Source organism: Drosophila tropicalis, unplaced genomic scaffold (genome assembly GCF_018151085.1).
Source record: "Drosophila tropicalis isolate 14030-0801.00 unplaced genomic scaffold, ASM1815108v1 contig_593, whole genome shotgun sequence".
Classification (NCBI taxonomy): domain Eukaryota; kingdom Metazoa; phylum Arthropoda; class Insecta; order Diptera; family Drosophilidae; genus Drosophila; species Drosophila tropicalis.
The window spans coordinates 14,860,034-14,882,073 of NW_027173070.1; the positions used below are offsets into that span (position 1 = coordinate 14,860,034).

Below are 22,040 nucleotides of genomic sequence, written 5' to 3' on the forward strand. Positions count from 1 at the left end.
AGCGTTCTCCTTGCTTTCAGTTGCCGTTGATCGTTATAATAGCGCGATCTTTGTGTTAGCTCTTGGTCTTTTTTGACTAAAAAACAAAAAAATTATTATATAATAACGGAATTTTTATTAGAAATAATAATTGTAAGTTTTGTTGATTTATTGCAACAATTCCAATCAAATCTAGTGTTTTTTTACACCCAAATCCATTCCAAATAAAAACCAAATTCAAGATTTTATTACCCACAAAAAAAATTGCCAAAAACTGAAAAATAAAAATACAAAAATAATATTTAAAAAAAAAAAACAAGTACCGCGCGCTCCTGAAAGTACTTATAAAAATTTATAATTGAAAAAAATGCATAAAGCATATGTACATATACATAATTACATATATATTCCAAGAAGTTTGGTGTTTCGAAAGTGTTTTCAAAAGTTGTAGTTAATAAATCCGTAAATTTGATCTCACCAGTTACAAAATATATTCCATGACCAAATACCTCACTCATCTTTCAAAAAAAAAAAAAAGATAACCTGAAAAAACCAAAAGGAAAAGGAGAGAAAAAGAAAACCAGTGAAACAACCTCGACCTCAGATGTCATTTCGAAAAATTTTGAATGTCACTCATACAAATGCATGTTCACACGCACACGTACCAAAAGCAAACTGCTGTAAAGTTTTCACACACATGCACATACAATCATACATATACAAACACATGCATACCCCACACATAGAAACATTCCCATCCATTTGAACTGTGCTAGAGAAATTTGTTATGCAACTTTTGTACCTGTAAAAATATATATTGCAAGCTAAAGGAACAATGTTGATTGCGGAATATTTGTGTAATACATATATAATATAGACCTATACATGTACATACATATGTATATGTATGCCAGGAATCTGTCTATGTATATAATATGTGTAAAATACGCTGTGTAGTTGAAAACGCGAAAAATGTTGCCTCTTATTTTGTATTTACCAACAAATTGTGATTTACATAAGCTCAGAAATTAAATTTTTTTTTTTTTTTTTAGTTTTACTCGTAACCTTTTTCTTTTTTTTCTGATTGTTGCTATTGAATTCTGTTTTTTTTTTATAGTATGTATACTATAAACGACAGTGTCCTTGATCACAATGAAGACCATACCCTCGATCACAGAAGAATAGGACATACATATATATATACAATAACGGTACATTTTGCCCTGTCAAGGATATTAAGGACACTTTTATTCAATTTAATGTACTTCCGCACAAAATGTTTTTTCTGTATGTTCTTCAATCACATTGATATATACACAGATACAGGCTAAAGTATATAGATTTTTCTAAATGTATGTATATGTGTCCAAGCGTTATCTTGTATTTCTGGCAGCTAGGTGGTCTATTTTTAGCTGATCTCGGGCAGACCAGATCTTTTTGCCTCCATAATGCAAACACACACAAACTTTTCAATTTATTTGTGTGTGTGTGTGTGTGTTATACTCGTATATACATATGTATTTATGTATATACATATGTATCCATAAATAAATATTGAAAATTCAGGGCTCGTTTTTGCACATACATACATATATGTATGGTCTAAAAGAAAAACTTTTTGTTTTTGTAACTTTGAGAAAAATTATTTAAATTAAATGTCCCCGAAAAATACCATTGTGATTTCAGATCTCATTTTAAGCTATAACAACACAGAGATGAGAAATGTACGTTTAAAAATACACTTTATCAACATGAATTCTCTATCTTCTATATTTAATAATGCTTATTCAAAATTTAAATTAGAACGGGTCTTATCAAACGACCGTTACTTTTATCAAAAATGATTCTAGTTCCAGATACATTGGTCGCACCAGTTCCAAATAAAAAAGCAACAGCTGTCAGCTGTTGCGATTAACTAACAGAACGCTTGTCAGTTTCTATCCAGTATCAGAAAGACCTTAGCGTCTTTTAAACTTCTCATTAATATACGAAAACTGTAATTCAGAAATAATTTTATCTATTATATATCTAATATTATTATTCTTCGCACACTAAAACCCGGCATTAAGACAATCGAATATTTTTTTGGTGGTGGCAACCCTAACAGACACGGCGTTGCTTTTTTCAGTAATTGACGGCTTGAGACTTAGTGCAATATTATCAGAGCACACACATTTAGAAAAGAAAAGAAAAATGCGCCATGGCTGAAAACACATATATATAAAAACTTAAGTACTTAACACGCAGTGCGTTCTTTGTTTTGAATAAATTACGGAGAATTCTAAATTGATACATCTAAATTTATAAAAAATAAATTGCGTTTTATTCGCAAATCACTGCCGCCGCCACGGTTGTACAAAGTGACACGTGTGTGAATCTCATAAGTCGAGACGACGACAGCGACGTTCGCGAGCGAGGACAGGCTAAGTTAGTAGAAATTGTGTTCCCCCCCAACGAATTGGCGAAAAGTGTCTTACGAAAAGTGCACAATCATCACGAAATACATTTACACGTATCTCTAACTACGATTATGCACATTTTTCGTCTAAGCCTTAATTTTTTTTCTCTCTCTCTCTGTGAAAGATACTTATGTACAGTTGTATGTATTTGCACAAATGCACATTCTACATAAGTACATACCTATGAACATTTGTATGTACATATGTGTGTATGCATATTATAATGACGCGTTTGAAACTCTCACACATACTATTTACGTATTCCAATTTATATATGTAAAGAACACAAAACATTTAACATTTGTTATTCAAGTCAACACACACTTTATTATTAGTATGTCTCTCTATCGATTGAAACTATTGAAATATAGAAAATATTTTTTTGTTTTATTGCTCCATTGTTTCCAATTGGTATAGGCCACTGAACGCAGAGGATAACAACTCAAGATGGAAGACGGTCACTCGAAAACCGTCGATCAAGCGCTAAACTTCTTTGGCACAGACCCTGAGCGCGGTCTCACCCTTGACCAGATCAAATCAAACCAGAAAAAATATGGACCAAATGGTATGTAGTACATGAAAAATTTATGTTCTCTTATGAAATTGATATTAATGTTTTGTTTTCTTTTGTTCTTTCCCTTTAATTTATTTACAGAATTGCCAACTGAAGAAGGTACGAAATCTAATCTATAAATTGTGCAAATTAGATGACCCACTTATTTTGCTATCTCTTTGTCTCCATCGTGTTTTTTTTTTATATAGGAAAGAGTATTTGGCAGCTAGTCTTAGAGCAGTTCGACGATCTTCTGGTGAAGATTTTGCTTTTGGCCGCCATCATTTCATTCGTAAGTTTTTTTTTTTTTTTTTTTTTTTTTTTTTTTGAAAGTCCCCTGTCCCAGAAAACCCCGCATCAGCGAAAGAAGAAAAAGTAGATATAAATAAATTGAAAATGGAAAGTTATGTCGTAATTCGTAATTTCCATATGCGAAAGTTTTTTTTGTTACCAACAGCTGATTTATTTCTAAATGAATTCTCTTTTACGTTTGTGAACTTGGCTATAACACAAAAGTAATACTTTCTACTTTTTTAATTATTATTTGATTAAGATTTCCAATTTTTAAAACTATCACAACTTTGGTAAACAAAAAATTAAAAATTTCGCTTTATATTTAAAAAGGATGCGGGATTTAGAACAGGTGAAAAAATGAGCTTTTAGTAACATGAGGATAAAAATTTTGTTCTTATTTCTCTTTTTAAAGGTTTTAGCCCTGTTTGAAGAGCACGAAGACACGTTCACTGCATTTGTAGAACCCTTAGTAATTTTACTTATTCTGATAGCAAATGCGGTAGTCGGTGTATGGCAAGAAAGGAATGCTGAATCAGCCATTGAGGCTCTGAAGGAATATGAGCCTGAAATGGGTAAGGTTGTCCGTCAGGACAAGTCTGGCATCCAGAAGATCAGAGCGAAAGAGATTGTCCCCGGTGATCTGGTTGAGGTCTCTGTTGGTGACAAAATCCCCGCCGATATTCGCATCACTCACATCTACTCGACAACACTCAGAATCGATCAGTCCATTCTTACTGGTGAATCGGTCTCTGTCATCAAGCACACCGATGCCATTCCCGATCCACGTGCCGTCAATCAGGATAAGAAGAACATCTTGTTCTCCGGTACCAATGTAGCCGCTGGCAAGGCTCGTGGTGTTGTAATTGGCACTGGTCTCTCCACTGCCATTGGCAAGATCCGTACTGAAATGTCTGAGACTGAAGAGATCAAGACCCCATTGCAACAGAAACTGGACGAGTTCGGTGAGCAATTGTCGAAGGTTATCTCGATCATTTGCGTTGCTGTCTGGGCTATCAACATTGGACACTTCAACGATCCCGCCCACGGTGGTTCCTGGATTAAGGGTGCCATCTACTACTTCAAGATTGCTGTTGCTCTGGCTGTCGCTGCCATTCCTGAGGGTCTTCCTGCTGTCATTACCACCTGTTTGGCTTTGGGTACTCGCCGTATGGCCAAGAAGAACGCCATTGTGCGCTCCCTACCTTCCGTTGAGACCTTGGGCTGCACCTCAGTTATCTGCTCTGATAAAACCGGCACACTCACCACTAATCAGATGTCCGTCTCACGCATGTTCATCTTCGACAAAATTGAGGGCAATGACAGCAGCTTCCTTGAATTCGAGCTGACTGGCTCCACATACGAACCCATCGGTGAGCTCTTCTTGGGCGGCCAACGTGCAAAGGCTAGCGATTACGATACACTGCAGGAACTGTCCACCATTTGCATCATGTGCAACGACTCTGCCATTGATTACAATGAATTCAAACAGGCCTTTGAGAAGGTCGGTGAAGCCACCGAGACTGCCCTCATTGTGTTGGCCGAGAAACTGAACTCCTTCAATGTTAACAAAGCTGGTTTGGATCGCCGCTCTGCTGCTATTTGCGCTCGTGCTGAAATTGAAACCAAATGGAAGAAGGAATTCACTCTGGAATTCTCCCGCGATCGTAAATCTATGTCCTCTTACTGCACACCATTGAAGGCTTCCCGTCTGGGCACTGGTCCCAAACTGTTCGTTAAGGGCGCCCCTGAAGGTGTCTTGGAACGTTGCACACACGCCCGCGTTGGCACTAGCAAGGTACCATTGACTTCGGCTCTTAAGGCTAAGATCTTGAGCCTGACTGGTCAATACGGTACTGGACGCGATACTCTCCGTTGCCTCGCTTTGGCCGTTGCCGATAGCCCAATGAAGCCCGATGAAATGGATCTGGGAGATTCCACCAAATTCTACCAGTATGAAGTCAACCTAACTTTCGTCGGTGTTGTCGGTATGTTGGATCCCCCACGTAAGGAAGTCTTCGACTCCATTGTTCGTTGCCGTGCCGCTGGTATTCGTGTCATTGTGATCACTGGTGATAACAAGGCTACCGCTGAAGCTATTTGCCGTCGTATTGGTGTGTTCACTGAAGATGAAGATACCACTGGCAAGTCCTATTCTGGTCGCGAATTCGATGACTTGTCCCCAGCTGAACAGAAGGCTGCCGTGGCCCGCTCTCGTCTATTCTCCCGTGTGGAACCACAGCACAAATCGAAGATTGTTGAGTTCTTGCAGGGCATGAACGAAATCTCTGCCATGACTGGTGATGGTGTCAACGATGCCCCTGCCTTGAAGAAGGCTGAAATTGGTATTGCTATGGGCTCTGGTACCGCTGTGGCCAAATCTGCCGCCGAAATGGTCTTGGCTGATGATAACTTCTCCTCCATTGTGTCTGCCGTTGAAGAAGGTCGCGCTATTTATAACAACATGAAACAGTTTATCCGTTACCTCATTTCCTCCAACATTGGTGAGGTTGTGTCTATTTTCTTGACTGCTGCTCTTGGTCTGCCCGAAGCTTTGATTCCAGTCCAGCTCTTGTGGGTCAACTTGGTAAGAAGCCAAAAAAAAAAAATAGTCATATATATCAGAGATTAATATTTTTTTTTGTGAAGGTTACTGATGGTCTACCAGCCACAGCTCTTGGTTTCAATCCACCTGATTTGGATATCATGGAGAAACCCCCACGCAAGGCCGATGAGGGTCTCATTTCCGGATGGCTATTCTTCCGGTTAGAAGAAACACAGTGCACACAAAAAAAAGAACATGCTTTCAACAAGATTTTTTTTTCTAATATATGTAGTTACATGGCTATTGGCTTCTATGTTGGTGCCGCCACAGTTGGCGCTGCTGCATGGTGGTTCGTCTTCTCTGCAGAGGGTCCCAATCTAACCTACTGGCAGTTGACTCACCATCTGTCCTGCTTGGGCGGTGGCGACGAGTTCAAGGGTGTCGATTGCAAAATCTTCAGTGATCCACATGCGATGACCATGGCTCTTTCCGTTCTTGTCACAATTGAGATGTTGAACGCAATGAACAGGTAAATGGTCAATTGTCGCACGACAGATGTGAATCGAAAAATATATATCCCTTTTATCTTTTTGTCTATAGCTTGTCTGAGAATCAGTCCCTGATTACAATGCCTCCATGGTGCAACTTGTGGTTGATTGGTTCAATGGCACTTTCCTTCACTCTTCACTTTGTTATTCTTTATGTGGATGTCCTCTCTGTAAGTACTAATTACTGGCAACTTAATTATTATTAAACCCCAAAACTCTTTCAATTCATTTAAACTAAATTCTCTTTCTCTGTTCTGCGTGTTTGTATCTTTTTTTCTATTTTTTTTGTTTAGACCGTCTTCCAAGTGACACCGTTGTCTGCAGAGGAATGGATAACTGTGATGAAATTCTCAATTCCTGTAGTTTTATTAGATGAAACATTGAAGTTTGTTGCTAGAAAAATCGCAGATGGTGAGAGTCCTATATATAAAATGCATGGGATTGTGTTAATGTGGGCTGTCTTCTTTGGCCTGCTGTACGCTATGATGCTTTAAGAACATAATTATAATCATTAAGCCCAACTTTATTATTCTAATTACTAGTATAAAGTGTTACTAAATATAAACAGAAACAACAAAAACAAAATTATATACATACTTATATATATATATACTTTTATATATATATATATGTATATCTCTAACATAATTACTTTAACCCAAAAAAAAAACATTTTTGTTCCCGGACTTAACTCTGGATTCCGGAATTCGCATGTATCACAAGGCTGACTGAGTGATATATCGAATACGGAACAAACCGACTTACTACCCCTCCAACTTCTTGGTCTTGGCTTAGAAGAAAACCAATGCTAAAAACGATCAATACCTTATGAACTAACTAACGATTCGTGTTTGTATATGATTTATTTAATACATACATACATATAGCGAAATGGCTTTTTGTACATACAATGCAGTAGTTACATAAGACAGAGAGAGTACCCGTCATCGGTATATACATATATATATTTAAATTCGTTTCGTTTTACGTTTTATAAGCATATGATTAATCAGAGTCGTCAGAAACAACAACAACAAGAAATCGTTATGTGCTAGAAATGAGTAACTAATTCCTATTGAAACTCAATATCAGTGATGCTTTTTGCATCAAAATTGTGTGTTCGTTCTCTTCTGGCAAAAAAAAAATATCTATATATAGATTTAGGGGTTTCAAAAGTTAGTTCAAATTTCTGGTCAGAAAATAACCAATTAAGCATCAAAGGGCATCAATAGATTTTTACCAAAAGTTTTCAGTCTTTGTTTTTCCTTTTTTTCTCTTCAGTCCGCTACCTCGATTAATCTGTACAAAACGAATTGAACAAATTTTTTGAGAATTTCCATTAGTTATTTGTTTGAAATACTCACTCACCGACTTTTGAAATATAAAATCCAAATACAATCAACAATATCTCTATAGAATGTATATAAAAATTCTCCTATTAAACATTTTCGAACGACTGGTATAAATTTGACTTATAGTTTGCTGCCCTTTTTAAGGCAAGAGTGTCTGTGTATGTACGTGGTTTGAATAGAATTGACTAGACATACATACATACATGCATACGTTTATATATATGTACTTCAGATCGATCAATTGGTTATCCATTCCATAGTTGTAAGAAATTATATTCAAGGAAATTGTATAATCAATTTGCAATCAATAGGCGCCTTAGAGATAACACAAAAGTTTTTGATCTATTTTCGTTTTTCTGTTTAGTCTTCAATTAAATTTTCAATCCGCAATGCAAATGCGACAATTTTGCAATCCTATTTTAAAGTGTGGAGGGCTGCGGAAATTTTATATAAATTCGGCATTGAATACTATTTGTTTTTTTTTTTTTTGTAATTTATTATCACTCTCAGTTCTAAAACATTAAGTAAAACCTTTGAGCATTTTAAGAAAATAGATATTTTAATGATTAAAAAAATATACATTATGTACTTTGTTATACAATTAGAGACGCTGTGAATTGATTAAAAAAAAAAAAAAAAAAAAAAAAAACATAATGAAAAGTAAATTACATACAAAAAAACTAACATTAATTACTCTAAATAAATTATGCAAAACTAAAAAAACGTGCTCTGCAAAAAAAAAAAAAAAAAAAAGAAAACACCCACGGAACCCACCAACGGGGGGCGGGCACTTACCAATTATACAAAAATGTATTTCTAATTAGCTTGTCGTTTTTTTGCGCTGCGTTTTTGAATTTTGCACGTTGCGTTCCTTGATCCAGCTATAAACTGACGGCCACTGGATTTCTCTTTCTCTCTCTCAATCTTACCTCCTCGCCATTATGAACTTACCAACATATCTGATCAACAAATTATTGTTTTATTCTTATACAGTAAATCCCAGATTTCATTAATTGGATGCCACCCGATTAATTTACCATAACACAAATTGAATCCATCCCTGCTTTAGAAAAGTGCGTGCAGTTATTACATTAAAATGTCGTAAAAGCGTGCCGAATCCAATGTGAATGCAAACAAATCAAACAAAAAACAACTATCCCGTAGCTGTACATTATGGTCTATTTACATTATATGACATTTAAAATGCATAAACGAATAAAGAAAGAATTGAAATTCAGCATGTAAGAGATCTGAAAAAAAACATCATGAAAAACGAAACAATAATAATAATAAAAAAAAAACCAAGAAATCCGAAATGATCCTTGTATCTTTATTCCATCCATCATCATGTAATGCAACCTGCAAATTTTATACCCACATCTATATAGAGAATATATATATATATATATTGTTACGATGATCACCAAAAACCGATCTCCCTGATAAACGATCTAACTGGAGCTGCCTAATCAATCCTTATTCAGATGCCTCATCCCGTTTGCCTTAGTTATATCTTAGTTTTGGTTACCCATCATCAAGTAATTAAAATATCTAATATATAATTCTATGTGTGTGTGTGTCTATAGTTCCTGACGTCGTCGTCGACAAGTGGTAAAGGTTGCCCCAATAAATACAACCGTTACGTACTATATGTGGAAATGAATGTGAAGGATGACAGATTTTTCTACCCTTTATCATTCGTGTATTAATCGCTCAGCCAGCCCCGTTATTTTGCAACTGCAATTTTAAATCTGACATAAACTAAATTATTATTTGCTTTAAAAAGTAAACTATTAATGGATAACATTTTGAACTGTGGGTTTAGTAAGATCGAATTAAATAAATACAATATATACCAACTACAAGAAATTCAATATTTACCATTACAAATATCGTCTCACAATTGCCTTTAAGGACTAAGGCGAATGTTATTGAGTAAGTACTAAATAATTAAATTGATTGTTTCATTTCAAAAAGTCCCATTTGAGATCTGTGCCATATTTCAGACTTTACCTTGACTGAAACATGACATCATGAGCTGGTTGTGTCATTAAAGTAAGGAAAAAGTAGTGAATAGGTATTTGACTTTTCCTTATATGTTTTATAAGTAAGAGTTTGTATGCAAGGGGAAGTTTTAAGTTTTCCTTATTCAACATTGAAATATTCAGAGAGAAATATTATCCTGATAGAAAGCATATCCACATTAACAGACAGAGGCAAATACCATAAAGAAATTCAATTCTGATTTAATTAATGCTTTGTTATTTTTTTGCAATTTCTTTGTATTTCCATTTCACAAATAATTAGGTCAGTCTAATCAATTTATTATCATTTATCAGTATTATAGGTAGGTATATTGGTATATAAATAGGTATGCATATGAGTCGAGTAATGATTAAGATGAAGGTAATGCCCACAATGTGGCAGTTTTATCTGCTGAGGTTGATACAAAAGAAAAATCAGTTGGATGCCATCGAATTGTGATCGCTTTGTCCTTATGTTCAGCCACTACGACAGATGATAATGTGTGAGCAAGATCTCCTTGGAGATCTGTTAATTTGATGGTATTATCATAGCTACAAGTAAGCATATAATAAGCGGATGGAGAAAATCGCACGCATCTGTAATAGTAAAAAGAAAGAGAAATAATTTTAAATAATTTTAAACTCTAAACCATCAAACTTATAAATGAAGTAAAATTCAAATATTTCAATACTTTATAATTAAAAGTGGAAACATTGGGTACTGAAGATCTCAATTTATACTATGTCATTTAACATAATGATGGTAGTTTGACATTTTTCGGTCAACTTAATAACAAGTTATAGTGGCCAAATCTGGCTAATTTCAACAAATGTGTAGCATACAACAATAAGAAAAGTGGATACCAAGTTTAGTTAAAATAGCTCAAAAACTGAGAGATTAGTTTGCATAGAAACAGACAGATACCCATCTAAATTTCCGAACAGAAATTCTGTCCTTACTTGGTCACGTTTTAGGTAAAATAGATGGAGAATGAAACATAATTATTTGTAATTACCTTATTTCGGCATTGTGGGGATAAAAACGTTGTATGGGCCTGTTACCACGAATATCGAAAAGCATGCACGAACTATCTGCATGTCCTGAAATGAGTAATCGACCTGTTGGATCTACACAGACCGCAGTTACTGATGAGCTTTTAATAGCACTGTCCCGGCAATCATGGTCCAAAGTGTTGACCGAAACATTAACTCTTAGATCCCAAAAGCGTATTGTTTTGTCCTGCGAAACAAAAGAATACCAAAATTTAGATTCATCTATAAAAAGTCCTTGGGTTTAAATGGTTTACCTGTGAACCAGACACAAACATGGCATTTGTCCAACTGTAGAGCGATAATATATGACCACTGTGGCCACTAAATGCCTGAAATGGTGTTCCTGTCACACAGTCCGTAATATAGATTTTACAATTACCAGCTCCGCCGCTAACTAACAAACGCGATTTGGTTGAAGAATCATCCAGAAAACACATATCACGCACTGTGCCATCGTGCATATTGAGCTCCACTTCGTGGCCCACCAATTGATCGATGTCATTGTTGAATCTCATATATTTTATGGTCTTATCATTGGAGCCTGTGGCAATTAGTTCACCATCCGATGACCAACACGTGCAGTATATAGAGCCTCGATGATGTTTGGTTCGCTTGCATAGCACTGCTGGAGGATGTGCACCTTGCCTGGAGAGTTTAGATAGTATTTTTGTTTTCACACCGGTTTCCATTTGTTGTCAAAGCAATCACTAACCTTATTTTTGAAATCTGTGGATATTGACAAATTCGAAATGTCTTAGAATTCGATCCAACAGCATAGAGTTTGCCATCCGGATGAAAATCTACACTACGAATCGCTTGCGAGTCGCATAATGTAGTAACAGCTTCGAATTGTGGACGTTCTACGTCACCCTAGAGACAAAAAAAAAGAGAAATTTCAAAAGAATTCATTCATTCAGGTATGACCTAAAATCAATCGTATGTATCCCTAACACTAGTAAATAGTCAACCGTTTGACAAATGTGTTTTCTGTTTTGAAAGTCAATTATTATTATTATGCCCTTTTACAAAATTACACCAACAAGAAGGAAAAAATGCTTGCGTGTACCGATAAACACACATTTTGTTGACCTGCCATTTGGTTCAGCTGCCTTTCCCGGTATTGTATGTTTTACCTGTCTTATTTCTACGTCCTTGACTTCGGTATTCATTAAGGACATTTATTTTGAACAAACAACAAATGGATTTTAGAATCTATGTAAATAAACCAGAGAAAACGCTAACAAAACAACTTGGTCAACCAAACAACGAGCTAAGCGACTTGTGGTAATAACCCATACAACCTGCAACAGTTTGCCTAAAACAATTTGAGAGAAATCATCACCGTGACAACTAACTATGAGATACTTGAATATCTGAATATTTGTGTTGTTTTGTTTGGTTTTATTTGAAGTGCCATAAATTATCAAAACAACAACTCTAAATACTCGACTAATTCAAGTATCTTTGACCTAATGGTACGATTTTGAAAAAACATGTAGATAAGATAAGTTCTGTAGAATAACAAAATATTGCTACATATATGTAATTCTCGTCAAAATGTGTGAACTAGTCTGAGGGACCATATTATATGATAGCAAGTTATTACAGTTATAGATAAATAAAAAAAAAAAAAAATATTAGCCTTCTAGGTCATAATCCAAATTAGAAGATCACTTTCCAACGTAAGACTTATAAAAAATGTATTAAAATATTTTTTTACAGACTGTATTTTTTGCCAATTTCTAATCAATTCCTAAAATTCTAAATGGAATATTTCAAATTATTCTCAGTTTAGCAAATTTTAAAATATTTGGAAAAATTTCACAAAGTTTGGGGTGTTTAAATTAAGATAGTTTTTAAATAATTTCTGGTGATTCCACTAATTTCTCTCAGACTGTATTTTAGGCAATTTCTAAACGATTTTAAAAAGTTTAACATCAATGAAATCGCAATTTAGCATATTTTTAAATGACATTAAACAATTGGTAAGGCGGAAAAATTAATTTTTACTTGATTTTTTTAAAAAATTATGATGTATACATTATGATTTTTTTGCAAAAATGGCAAAAAATTTATTTCGCGAGATTTTAATGCGGATTGAAAGACATTGTTATGACGTAAAAATAAATACAAAAATTTTTGAAATGCTAAAAAAATTAACAAAATTAGAGCTTCATGAAATTAAGGTTTCATACAATATTTTATTTTTTTTGGCAATTGCTAATCCTGCTATTTGCCTAATCCAGCACTGTTTTTTGCTATAAGAAAGAAGGTCTATTATATGAGTTAGCGAGACAGTCTGTAATTGCTATTCGGCATATAAAAGGAATTTAATGTAAGTACCTACATTTTAAAAAATTTCAAATATTTGTTCCGCTTGGTGCATAGCGTACCAAATTTCGCATTACTTACTTTATTTATTGTTTCCAATTTATTATCTAGAAATATGCGTGGCTAATATCATTGTTATAGATAATGTTGCAAGACTTACGTGTCGGATATTAGCCCCATGTTTCAACGGGTATTATTTGGCTTATCTTGATTTCGTTGCCGTACTGCCCTCTCGCACGTCGCCGGACTAAATACCCAACAAATTCTACTCTAATTTACGGCGTTTGCGCAGAAAACCTCAAGATTGGCGTGTATTGACCCTCGTGCTATCGGGCTCGAATGTTTTTTTGGTAGGTAGGTCAGTGTATTCTTGCAAATAAGTACATATGTCCAAACTGGTTATCTACCTGAATTTCTAGATGTGTTGAAAAGATAAAAAGTCTTGAAAGTACATATTTCGTTCCATATTTTATAACAATTTACGTAAACCTTTTTATATATGTATATACATTAATAAAACATTTTTCATTATTGTTACAATTTTTGATATTTTATTTACGTAAAAATAAAATATTTGGACATATGATTGAATATAACAAATTAATAACCTTCATTTAAAAATTTGATTGATTCTTAAACTTGTCTAGTGTTGCGAACTCTTATAAAATAGAGCGATTAATGCTCTTAAGAGTAAATTGTTATAACTTCACGGCCTCCTCCTCGTACCATTAATACTTTTTCAAGTCCTTCTGTTAAAACTTCCAAGAATTCCATATCTAAAATAAGATGATAAAATGTGGTTAATTAAAGTTAATTTAATGATCAATTTTCTTCAACTTACAATTGCTTTCACGTTCCGCTCTCACTTCCCTTGGTGGCCCTGGTAAGTTCATGATGACTAATTGGGCATCCTGTGACTTTTCTACAATTACTTCATTTAGTTTTATTGCTGTGTGCATGCGACGAACATTGAACTCGTCCCTATAAAAGGATATCAGGAGGATGAATATATCGTTTTTAATATCAAATCTTTATGTACTTACGGTTTCACACTGGACTTTATGTTATCGTCGGCTTTTTCTGTCGATTCATCTTTATTAGATAGATTTTCAGGTGCATCCAAATTTTCTGGACCATCTGAGTCAATTGAATTACGTTTCTCATCATTTTGAGAATCCTGTCAATAGAATTCATTGGTTAAAATGAGAGCTTAATAAATACTTAAGACTTATTGAATAATGTACTGTGCCTTTTTGATGGTTAAAACTATAAATTATGTGTAAAAAACATAAACATTCAACACAAATTTCAACATTGAGAAATAATAATCAAATAAAAGAATAATTACTCAAATTCGATGAATTTTACTTTTATGATCTTTTCCTGAAATATATTCAATACTTATTTCAATAATATCAAAACTACATTACTTGGCACACAGAAGTTTGTGTGCTTTTGTCAAAACTTGGATCCTTTTCCTTTTTTTTCATATGGAGCGCAAGTAAATAGATAAAATAATAGACAAAAAAAATGTATAATCAGGATACATACGTGATTTTGTATTTCTTCTATGGTTGGATCGGCAAAGCGAACCTTCGACGCTGTTTTTGTTACGTCATAATGGTGGTCTACAATTGTTTGAACCTGGAAATGTTAGCGTCAAGTATATAAGACAAGATTTTTCTTTTTCAATTCGGGTCACTCACTGAACTAGCAATGAACATTCGAAACGGGGGGGAAATAAAACTTAGATATAATATAAATATTAATAACCACTACACAAACACACAAAAATATTTATCATTCACCATTCAGGCGTGTTCCCATTTTCGATTTCGCATAAATTCAGTCAAAATCAACAAATAATCGTTTTCATTTCCAACTCATTTTAACATCTTTTTGTTAACGAAATCAATTTATTTTGAAAACGAATTCGAGAACGAGAACAGTTCTGAATATTTTGAATATTTTTAAAACTGAGTACAAGCATTTTATTTTTGTTCTTTAACAGTTTAAAAAATATTCAAAATATATTTCGCATACCTAGAAATAATTTAGCGTGTGTTTTATGTGTCTTTTTGATATTCAAAAATGATTGTAGATATAGATGTACATATACATGTATGTAGATTCACGTGCTTATACAACAAATACGCCAAATGAGACATAAAAATTATTTTTGGGTCGTTCCAAAGGTCATAAAGTGCAATCGACTAAGATTAAAGGACTCTGAGCATCCTTGCAAAATGAGGTATCTCAATCTGAATCTAAAGCATAACATTTTCCATTCCCAAAGCCTTTTTATTTAAGCAATATTTCCAGCAAAAGAGAGAAGAGAAGAAGTATTAAAATTGCTTGACCATTTAACCTATTAATTAAAGAGCTTTCAGACAAAATCATTTGCCTGGAATCGGCGTAATAATAAATGTGTGTTATTGGGCAATTGTATAATAAAAACGCATTGTCTTCAAAGCCTTTGTTTGCTAATAAAAACAGATACAAGCGACATTTAATAAACTCTTGGAACGACCTATCTATGAGCACATTTTATGCAGGTGAATTATGATCGCTTGTAGATATGTACATATAATGCAGGTTTTTACATTGAATCTTCGAAGACATATTACTAGACTTATAAATATTAAATTCTTTGTGATGTTATTATACATTTCAGATTTTGTGAGACTTACAAATATCAGAATAGCTAACTACGAATATGGGAAAATCCCTTGAAATAATCTAAATCTATTCCTCTTAATGTAAAATTCATAAACCTCAAAAAAGTTCATTCATATACTGTTATTTTAATAATATTTTTGACTGATTTTGATCTGATTAAACCAATTCCAACAAATGTGCTATTTGCATCCAAAGAAACAGATAAACAAACAAAAATTTTACTAAAACATCTCAAACACTTTGACTACTTTTGGTATAATAATATGCCTATTAATCAAGCTATGGCGGACGAACTGTCAAAGGACATTTCTGTGACACTCCTGGGTAAATGCATTTACCAATTTCTAGTCATCTTTGAATAACCAAGATATTTAGAAAATTATAACCTTGAATGTGAAATCACTTTAGTTTCTTTGGATCGAAGCGACGACATTATCAAGCGATTATTTTAAAATGAACATTGAACTTCTGTAAGAACCTTAGCAGAAACTAAAATATTTCCTATTTTATGTTCTTGTTGGTATTGCACTGCATTATATATTAAAGGTAAAGATGAATGAGATGAGGGAAATTAAATATGAATACACATTACATAGACATACGCACATATGTAGATAGATACATCGATAGATAGACACATTGATGGATAGATGAAGAGCAATGAGCTGAATATGAAGGTGAAGATCATGAGAATCGTATACATAGAATCGTACATAATAGAAATGTGAGTTTGTATCCTTATCAGTGCCTAAAGGTCTAACTTCTTACTGCCTCTTGATCCATTCTAATAGGTACACATGCAATTTTATGCGAATGAATCAAATGAAATGCACACAAGTGTGAATTCAAGTCGTTTGATTGATTGATTGATGAATAAATATATTGGGATTGTATGTACATATAAATAGAGCTCTATATATGTAGATAATATATTTATAATGTGAATATCTGAATATGCATATATATATTTTTGCATTCTGCAATTTGTGTATAGGATTCTTTACCAAAGACAATTTATTATCACTGGGTGTTTCCTTAAAGTCCATTATAGTCTGAACCTTTGGATTTTTAATAAATATAAAGTTTTTTGTAAATTTTAATTTCGATCTCAATAATTTGTTTGGTTTTTTTTTATGCAAATATGTATGGAATGTTTGAATTTATGGTCAAATAAATATAAATACATAAATACCAACAAAAAAAAAAAAAGAAATATACAAATTATACTAATAAACCATTAAACAAGATCAAAGTTGTAATGTGCAGAATGTCTTTATATATATGGTTTTTTGTCATTTTCCTTTATGGGATGTACTTTTTTTGGATGAATTCTTATGCCAAATGCCAAAAAGAACCAAAATACTTACCACTTTGGAGTTCTCTTTCTTGTTTAAGCCTAATGCTCGTAACATTTGATTGCGCTGTTCCATCATGAGGGTTCTTTCATAGGTATACGCAGAAATGTCGCTGTTATTCTGTAATAATGTTAGTGTTACTACCAAATATTTGAAGAAAAGTATTTTATTTAATTACCATTTCGACTACTTCAACATCAGCTTCAATTCGAAGATGATATAGGAATGTCTTCAAATCTTTTTTCATTTGAATCGAGTTATCCTCGATTTGAGCAACTGTGAAAATTCGTAGCTTGCAATTACGCCAGGTACGATGTTGTTTCAATAAGAAGGGCAACAACATAAGTAAACCTCCATCGTGAACGATCCACCAGATATCAATGTTGCCACCAATCTAAATAAGAGGTAAAAGGATAGAGTACATGTGTATAAAATAATTCAAATGCCATCCCAAAAATTCACTTTTACTTTATGATTCGATTCTGGATAGAAGTTAATGCCCTTTGGCACCATCAATGCCATGTGACAAGCGGCCACTGTTCGTACTGTTTGGATGAATGTCTTCCAACTGTTGCGGCCCTCTTGCCTCCAGCTGTAGGGCCAACCAATAATCACGGTATTTGGCTTCATCCCTCCCAAACCAATTGTTTGAATACTATACAGAAAGAGTGAGCGGGACAGAGAAAGAGATATAGAGACTATGGAATGCGCAGATGCTGTTCTTTACTTGGTTAAGGTATACTTACACTGAGCTCAGACCTTCCCCAATTTCCTGGGCTACAAGAACATCACAAAATCCTTTTACCTTCTCATCTGTCATATATTTGCGTAGAGTATTCTTTGCATCGACAGCTTTATTTGTTATCTTTGTGTGGTCACCCTTTATCACAGACACACAAATTGTCAACCCTTTGCCAGCTTTCAATTGTGTTGCAAACGAGAATATCTTTCGATATTTTGGCAAAAGATTATCATTCAATTTAGAGAGCACCAAAATTTGCGGACGCCAATTTTTCGTATGCGGTGGGCCTTCTTCAAGACGTAAAAGTGAGTATCTAGCTGCGGTAAGTGCCATTCCACGAATGCCATCACCCCATTCCTTCTCGGCGCTGTCAAAAAGGAAAAACAGAACAATTCAATTGTCTCTTCCGATCGCTTTGACTTGGAACTTACCCTCGGTATTCAATATATTTATAGATAATAATGGCCATTCCCATTGCAATAAGGGCAAAGTACCATGAAGTCATGATCATTACTGATATGCACAGTGTGAGTCCCAGCAAGGATAAACTCCAATGGTAGAATTTGAAACGTGGTCTCCAATTTGGCGTTCTCAACAAAGTTTGCACAGCGCAGGCCAAATTGACAAAACCGTAACACATGAGGAAAAACATGGACAACAAAGGCGCCAACAGATCCACATTACCTAGAAACCAGAACAGAAAAATACAATTTCCAATAGACAAGAGAATTGAAAGGAAAATTAATTCATACCTAACAAAATACCACACTGACAGATGACAATTGTGAGAAGCAGAGCCCTGGTTGGTTCGCCACGACTTGATGATTTGGCAAATGGTGCCAAAAATGGAATAATTTCATCCCTGGCAATCGCTTGTAGCAGTCGTGGAGCACCAGTCAAACTTTGAAGTCCAGCTCCCAAAGTGGACAAAAACGAGCCAATCAATATAACCCACTGATTGGGCCACGCAATATTGGCGACAACCAATTTACCTCCAATCGACTGACCAAATCTAAGAGAACATACCAAACAAATAAGAACTGTAGACTGTTTCCTGTTTGATATCATCCTAAACTTACTTGTCTCTCAACAACAAATTATCAACTGTGCCAGCAAAAAACATGACACTGGATAGATAAACCGTACTTGTTGTCAGAATAGCGCATATTGTTCCAATGGGTATACTCTTTTGGGCATCAGCAAGATCTCCCGAACGATTTGAGCCAGCCATAATGCCTAAATAACAAAAAAATCCCATAAAATACTTGTTGAAATAAAACTTTTTAAGACAATTGTCTTACCCGTTACTGAGGGGAAGAATATGCCAATGAGCAATGTAAATGATGTTGTTATATCGGCCATAATTTGATTATACGATTGGCCTCCAACATTTTCAATATCGACAGAATTTCGGCCATACGATATAAATTGTCCTTTCTCCAAAAATGATGGAAAGATATTGTCATAGAATACGCCACTGGATAGACCCTTAATGCCCTTCACTTTGGTCACATTGTTATCTAAAAATTACAAAAAAAATATATATGTTTTAGAAAGAATTTATGCAAACAATAAGATTGTTATTCAATTACTTAGGTAGTACTCTTCGCATTTGTTATTGGGGCAGTAGATATCACGTAAGAATGAATCATCTTTTGTGCAATTTTCCAATGGTATATCCTTCAGGAGTCTCTTTCCAAGAACACACATGCTGAAAAGAACACACTCTTTGTAGAAATTATTTGGTTTAGTTACTAAATGTAAACGTACTATAACTTCTCATTGCCATTGATATTGTCGAAAATTCCCACATAAACGGCTATTATCGATAGAATTACACAGGCCAATGCAACAGTTGCAAACTTATTGACAAATTTGACACCCACGAACACAATTAAACCTGTTTTAATGAAAGTTTCAAGATTAGGTACAACAAATAATTATCATAAATCAAAATCAACTCGACTTACCCATAAATATGAGCAATAATGTGCCATAGACCCTGAAATTGTTATACATTGCGTCTGCATCTTTGGTGAAATCTCCAAAGATAGAAGCCCATGGTGCCATATATGTCTAAAGTTAATGCAAACATGTCATAAGCATTTCCATCCATTACAATTTAATCATTTTTGCACATACCAAAACAATTTCAACAGCACCAACAATGTACATGGCCGCTGCAAGTGTTGTTCCAGTATAGAACAACATTCCCACCGCACCGCCAAACTCAGGTCCAAGTGATCTGTGAGTATTCAAGAGATTAGAGATTATAAAGATTCCTAAATGAGTTTGACAAACAGAACATACCGTGATATCATAAAGTAACTCCCTCCTGCGGGTACAACCCCATTCGTTGCGATGGCCGACATTGAAATGGCAGTTAACATTGTCTAGCAGAATAGTTGACAATTATTAACAATAGTATGGAAATTTTCGTGCTCTTCACTTACCACACAGCAGCAGGTCAAGACAATAAGAAATCCACAAATAGCACCAGCCGTACCAACAACCCATGTTAATCGAATGAACAATATTACACCAAAAATATTTTGAATGCATGGCAAGAATACTCCAATTAGGGTGCCTGATGAAAAAAACAATCAATTAGGTATTCGCTTTCAGCAAGTTCTTCATATTATTTTTTTTTTTAGTCCCTCTTATTTTTAGCTGCATTACTTACCCATTCGAGCCGAAGGTGCTGCTGGCTTGGCATCCGGATCGGTGGCCGCTGGTATCGTGTTTTCATAATTGGCAATTGATGAAATAAAAGTGGATATATGGGGCCTGGTCGCCAAATCATCATCATAGAGATATAAGTTGGGATCGATGGTCGACTTCTGATTTTCTTCATCCCTGTGGATATCACCTGAGTCTGAAATGAGGAAAACGAAGTAAACAAAATTAATTTGGGTATAATGGTATAATAAATACCCTTGATAAGTGAAAACTCACAATTTTTCAAGAGAAAAAGCATACATACTTGAGTTCTTTAAAAAAAAAACATAAATTTCCGTTTTCTTACAAAACCTATTACAATTTTTTTTATGTTTTAGCATAAATAGGTGTTAACACACACAATGGATTCACAAAAAGTTAAAATAATTGTGAAAATCAAAAAATTTTTTTACAAACTGGTAAATTCTTTGATATATTTAATGCCATAATAATATAATTCGTAAAGACGTGATTTACTTGAAGTTCAAAGTCCTTATTTCAAAAGTTTAAATTGAATCGATGTGTCTATGTGACTTAATATACTCCGGAAATGATATTTTTTTTTTTTTTGCCCTTTAAAGGATATCATTAAGTTGAGCTAAAAGAAAAAGTCATAACCATAAGTAATTAAGATTATTCAACCCGATATAAGAAATTTTATAGACCATTGCAATCTTTGCCCATTTAAAGAATAAAATAAAAAAAAAATTTAGAGAATAAAGTAAGCATCAAATTTTATTAAATTCCCAACCTTTTTTAGAGATTAAGCAATTAATTTTGAAACCACAATGCCAAATTTCATTATTACCTCTATTTGGGAAGAAGCGTTATACATAACTGGCTAAAATGTTGACTTGACAATTGGAACTGCTAAAACAAGACATTCCTGATATGTTCTATAGAACTTTTGAAGATAGACCAGGAAGCGGTAACCTACGACAAAGTTATCGTTCATTGGCAAGATAAGATGAAAAACCAAAAAGTTTGCCAAATATCCACAAGAATTTCGGATAAGAAGAAATATACAACTTTAAATGGTAGATCATAGTCAATTAATTAGCCAAAAAAGAATTGTTTTGTTATTAACAGATTTATATTAAACGGTTGAATCCAATTAGAATAACATTATACAATCCTCTTCTTGTATCATAGTTTAACTATAAATAAAGCTATTATGCTAACAAGGCCTTAAGGCTTCAGTCATTGAGCAAGTTCGTGAAATTTTTAATAATTTATCGTACTGAGTTTAATAAAGTCAATGAGGATTGAATTATATTAAAAGCTTTGAAAAAGGACTGAATTTCCATTCGGTAATGAGTATGTACATACATACATTCAACTACAAAACTTTCCAATTTAGACAGATCGACACACCTATGAACCCTTTGAGAAAATTCCACAAGAGAAAGTT

At 34.1% G+C, this 22,040-nt stretch overlaps 4 protein-coding genes across 16 annotated transcripts in view; 2 read left to right on the forward strand and 2 right to left on the reverse strand.

The window, feature by feature from the left end:
• On the forward strand, positions 1-9,596 carry SERCA (ATPase sarcoplasmic/endoplasmic reticulum Ca2+ transporting SERCA). 4 transcript variants are annotated; one of them, XM_068288872.1, is made up of 10 exons: positions 1-132; positions 2,856-3,003; positions 3,094-3,111; positions 3,201-3,283; positions 3,698-5,869; positions 5,932-6,047; positions 6,120-6,356; positions 6,428-6,545; positions 6,669-6,786; positions 8,721-9,043. In XM_068288872.1, exons 2-10 carry the CDS (start codon positions 2,886-2,888, stop codon positions 8,738-8,740), a joined length of 3,000 nt encoding a protein of 999 aa, XP_068144973.1. In that variant the 5' UTR covers positions 1-132; positions 2,856-2,885; the 3' UTR covers positions 8,741-9,043. The 4 variants fall into 4 exon arrangements, with proteins under 4 accessions (XP_068144973.1, XP_068144970.1, XP_068144972.1 ...); XM_068288871.1 differs by lacking the exon at positions 8,721-9,043 and adding an exon at positions 9,314-9,596 and having other exon boundaries at positions 2-132; XM_068288869.1 differs by lacking the exon at positions 8,721-9,043 and having other exon boundaries at positions 6,669-7,267.
• The window catches only part of Nap1 (Nucleosome assembly protein 1), a 24,567-nt gene continuing 8,443 nt past the window's right edge, over positions 5,917-22,040 (forward strand). The window contains exon 1 of the mRNA XM_068288874.1: positions 5,917-5,931. The gene's annotated coding sequence lies outside the window, so the exon portion shown is untranslated. The remainder of the gene's footprint in view (positions 5,932-22,040) is intronic.
• LOC137577635 (WD repeat-containing protein 47) lies at positions 10,085-12,033 on the reverse strand. Its single transcript, XM_068291155.1, has 5 exons — positions 11,938-12,033; positions 11,517-11,674; positions 11,059-11,449; positions 10,768-10,991; positions 10,085-10,348 (listed from the first exon to the last, which is right to left on the reverse strand). The coding sequence occupies exons 1-5, from the start codon at positions 11,980-11,982 to the stop codon at positions 10,123-10,125; spliced, it is 1,044 nt and encodes a 347-aa protein (XP_068147256.1). The 5' UTR covers positions 11,983-12,033; the 3' UTR covers positions 10,085-10,122.
• The window catches only part of kcc (solute carrier family 12 member kcc), a 12,835-nt gene continuing 4,451 nt past the window's right edge, over positions 13,657-22,040 (reverse strand). For 2 of the 10 annotated variants that reach the window (XM_068288858.1, XM_068288860.1), the window contains exons 3-22: positions 20,595-20,786; positions 20,365-20,498; positions 20,222-20,304; positions 20,054-20,156; positions 19,882-19,987; positions 19,682-19,811; positions 19,504-19,622; positions 19,213-19,431; positions 18,991-19,147; positions 18,664-18,923; positions 18,343-18,595; positions 17,916-18,278; positions 17,632-17,824; positions 17,348-17,563; positions 17,182-17,289; positions 16,819-16,872; positions 14,687-14,779; positions 14,179-14,312; positions 13,977-14,116; positions 13,657-13,911 (exon numbers count right to left, since the gene is read on the reverse strand). In XM_068288858.1, the coding sequence (XP_068144959.1) occupies positions 13,820-13,911; positions 13,977-14,116; positions 14,179-14,312; positions 14,687-14,779; positions 16,819-16,872; positions 17,182-17,289; positions 17,348-17,563; positions 17,632-17,824; positions 17,916-18,278; positions 18,343-18,595; positions 18,664-18,923; positions 18,991-19,147; positions 19,213-19,431; positions 19,504-19,622; positions 19,682-19,811; positions 19,882-19,987; positions 20,054-20,156; positions 20,222-20,304; positions 20,365-20,498; positions 20,595-20,786 (3,149 nt within the window). In that variant the 3' untranslated portion in view covers positions 13,657-13,819. The remainder of the gene's footprint in view (positions 13,912-13,976; positions 14,117-14,178; positions 14,313-14,686; positions 14,780-16,818; positions 16,873-17,181; positions 17,290-17,347; positions 17,564-17,631; positions 17,825-17,915; positions 18,279-18,342; positions 18,596-18,663; positions 18,924-18,990; positions 19,148-19,212; positions 19,432-19,503; positions 19,623-19,681; positions 19,812-19,881; positions 19,988-20,053; positions 20,157-20,221; positions 20,305-20,364; positions 20,499-20,594; positions 20,787-22,040) is intronic. The other 8 variants (XM_068288859.1, XM_068288861.1, XM_068288863.1 and 5 more) reach the window with 5 other exon arrangements.

Bases quoted from the DNA above. Each gene is read 5' to 3' on its own strand.
- LOC137577635 (XM_068291155.1), bottom strand. From the start codon at position 11,982: ATGTCCTTAATGAATACCGAAGTCAAGGACGTAGAAATAAGACAG. The intron at 11,675-11,937 runs GTAAAACATACA...TTTTGTCTCTAG, and splicing joins AGGACGTAGAAATAAGACAG to GGTGACGTAGAACGTCCACA. The intron at 11,450-11,516 runs GTTAGTGATTGC...TAAACTCTCCAG, and splicing joins CCACAGATTTCAAAAATAAG to GCAAGGTGCACATCCTCCAG.
- SERCA (XM_068288869.1), top strand. From the start codon at position 2,886: ATGGAAGACGGTCACTCGAAAACCGTCGATCAAGCGCTAAACTTCTTT. The intron at 3,284-3,697 runs GTAAGTTTTTTT...CTCTTTTTAAAG, and splicing joins TGGCCGCCATCATTTCATTC to GTTTTAGCCCTGTTTGAAGA. The intron at 6,048-6,119 runs GTTAGAAGAAAC...TAATATATGTAG, and splicing joins TCCGGATGGCTATTCTTCCG to TTACATGGCTATTGGCTTCT.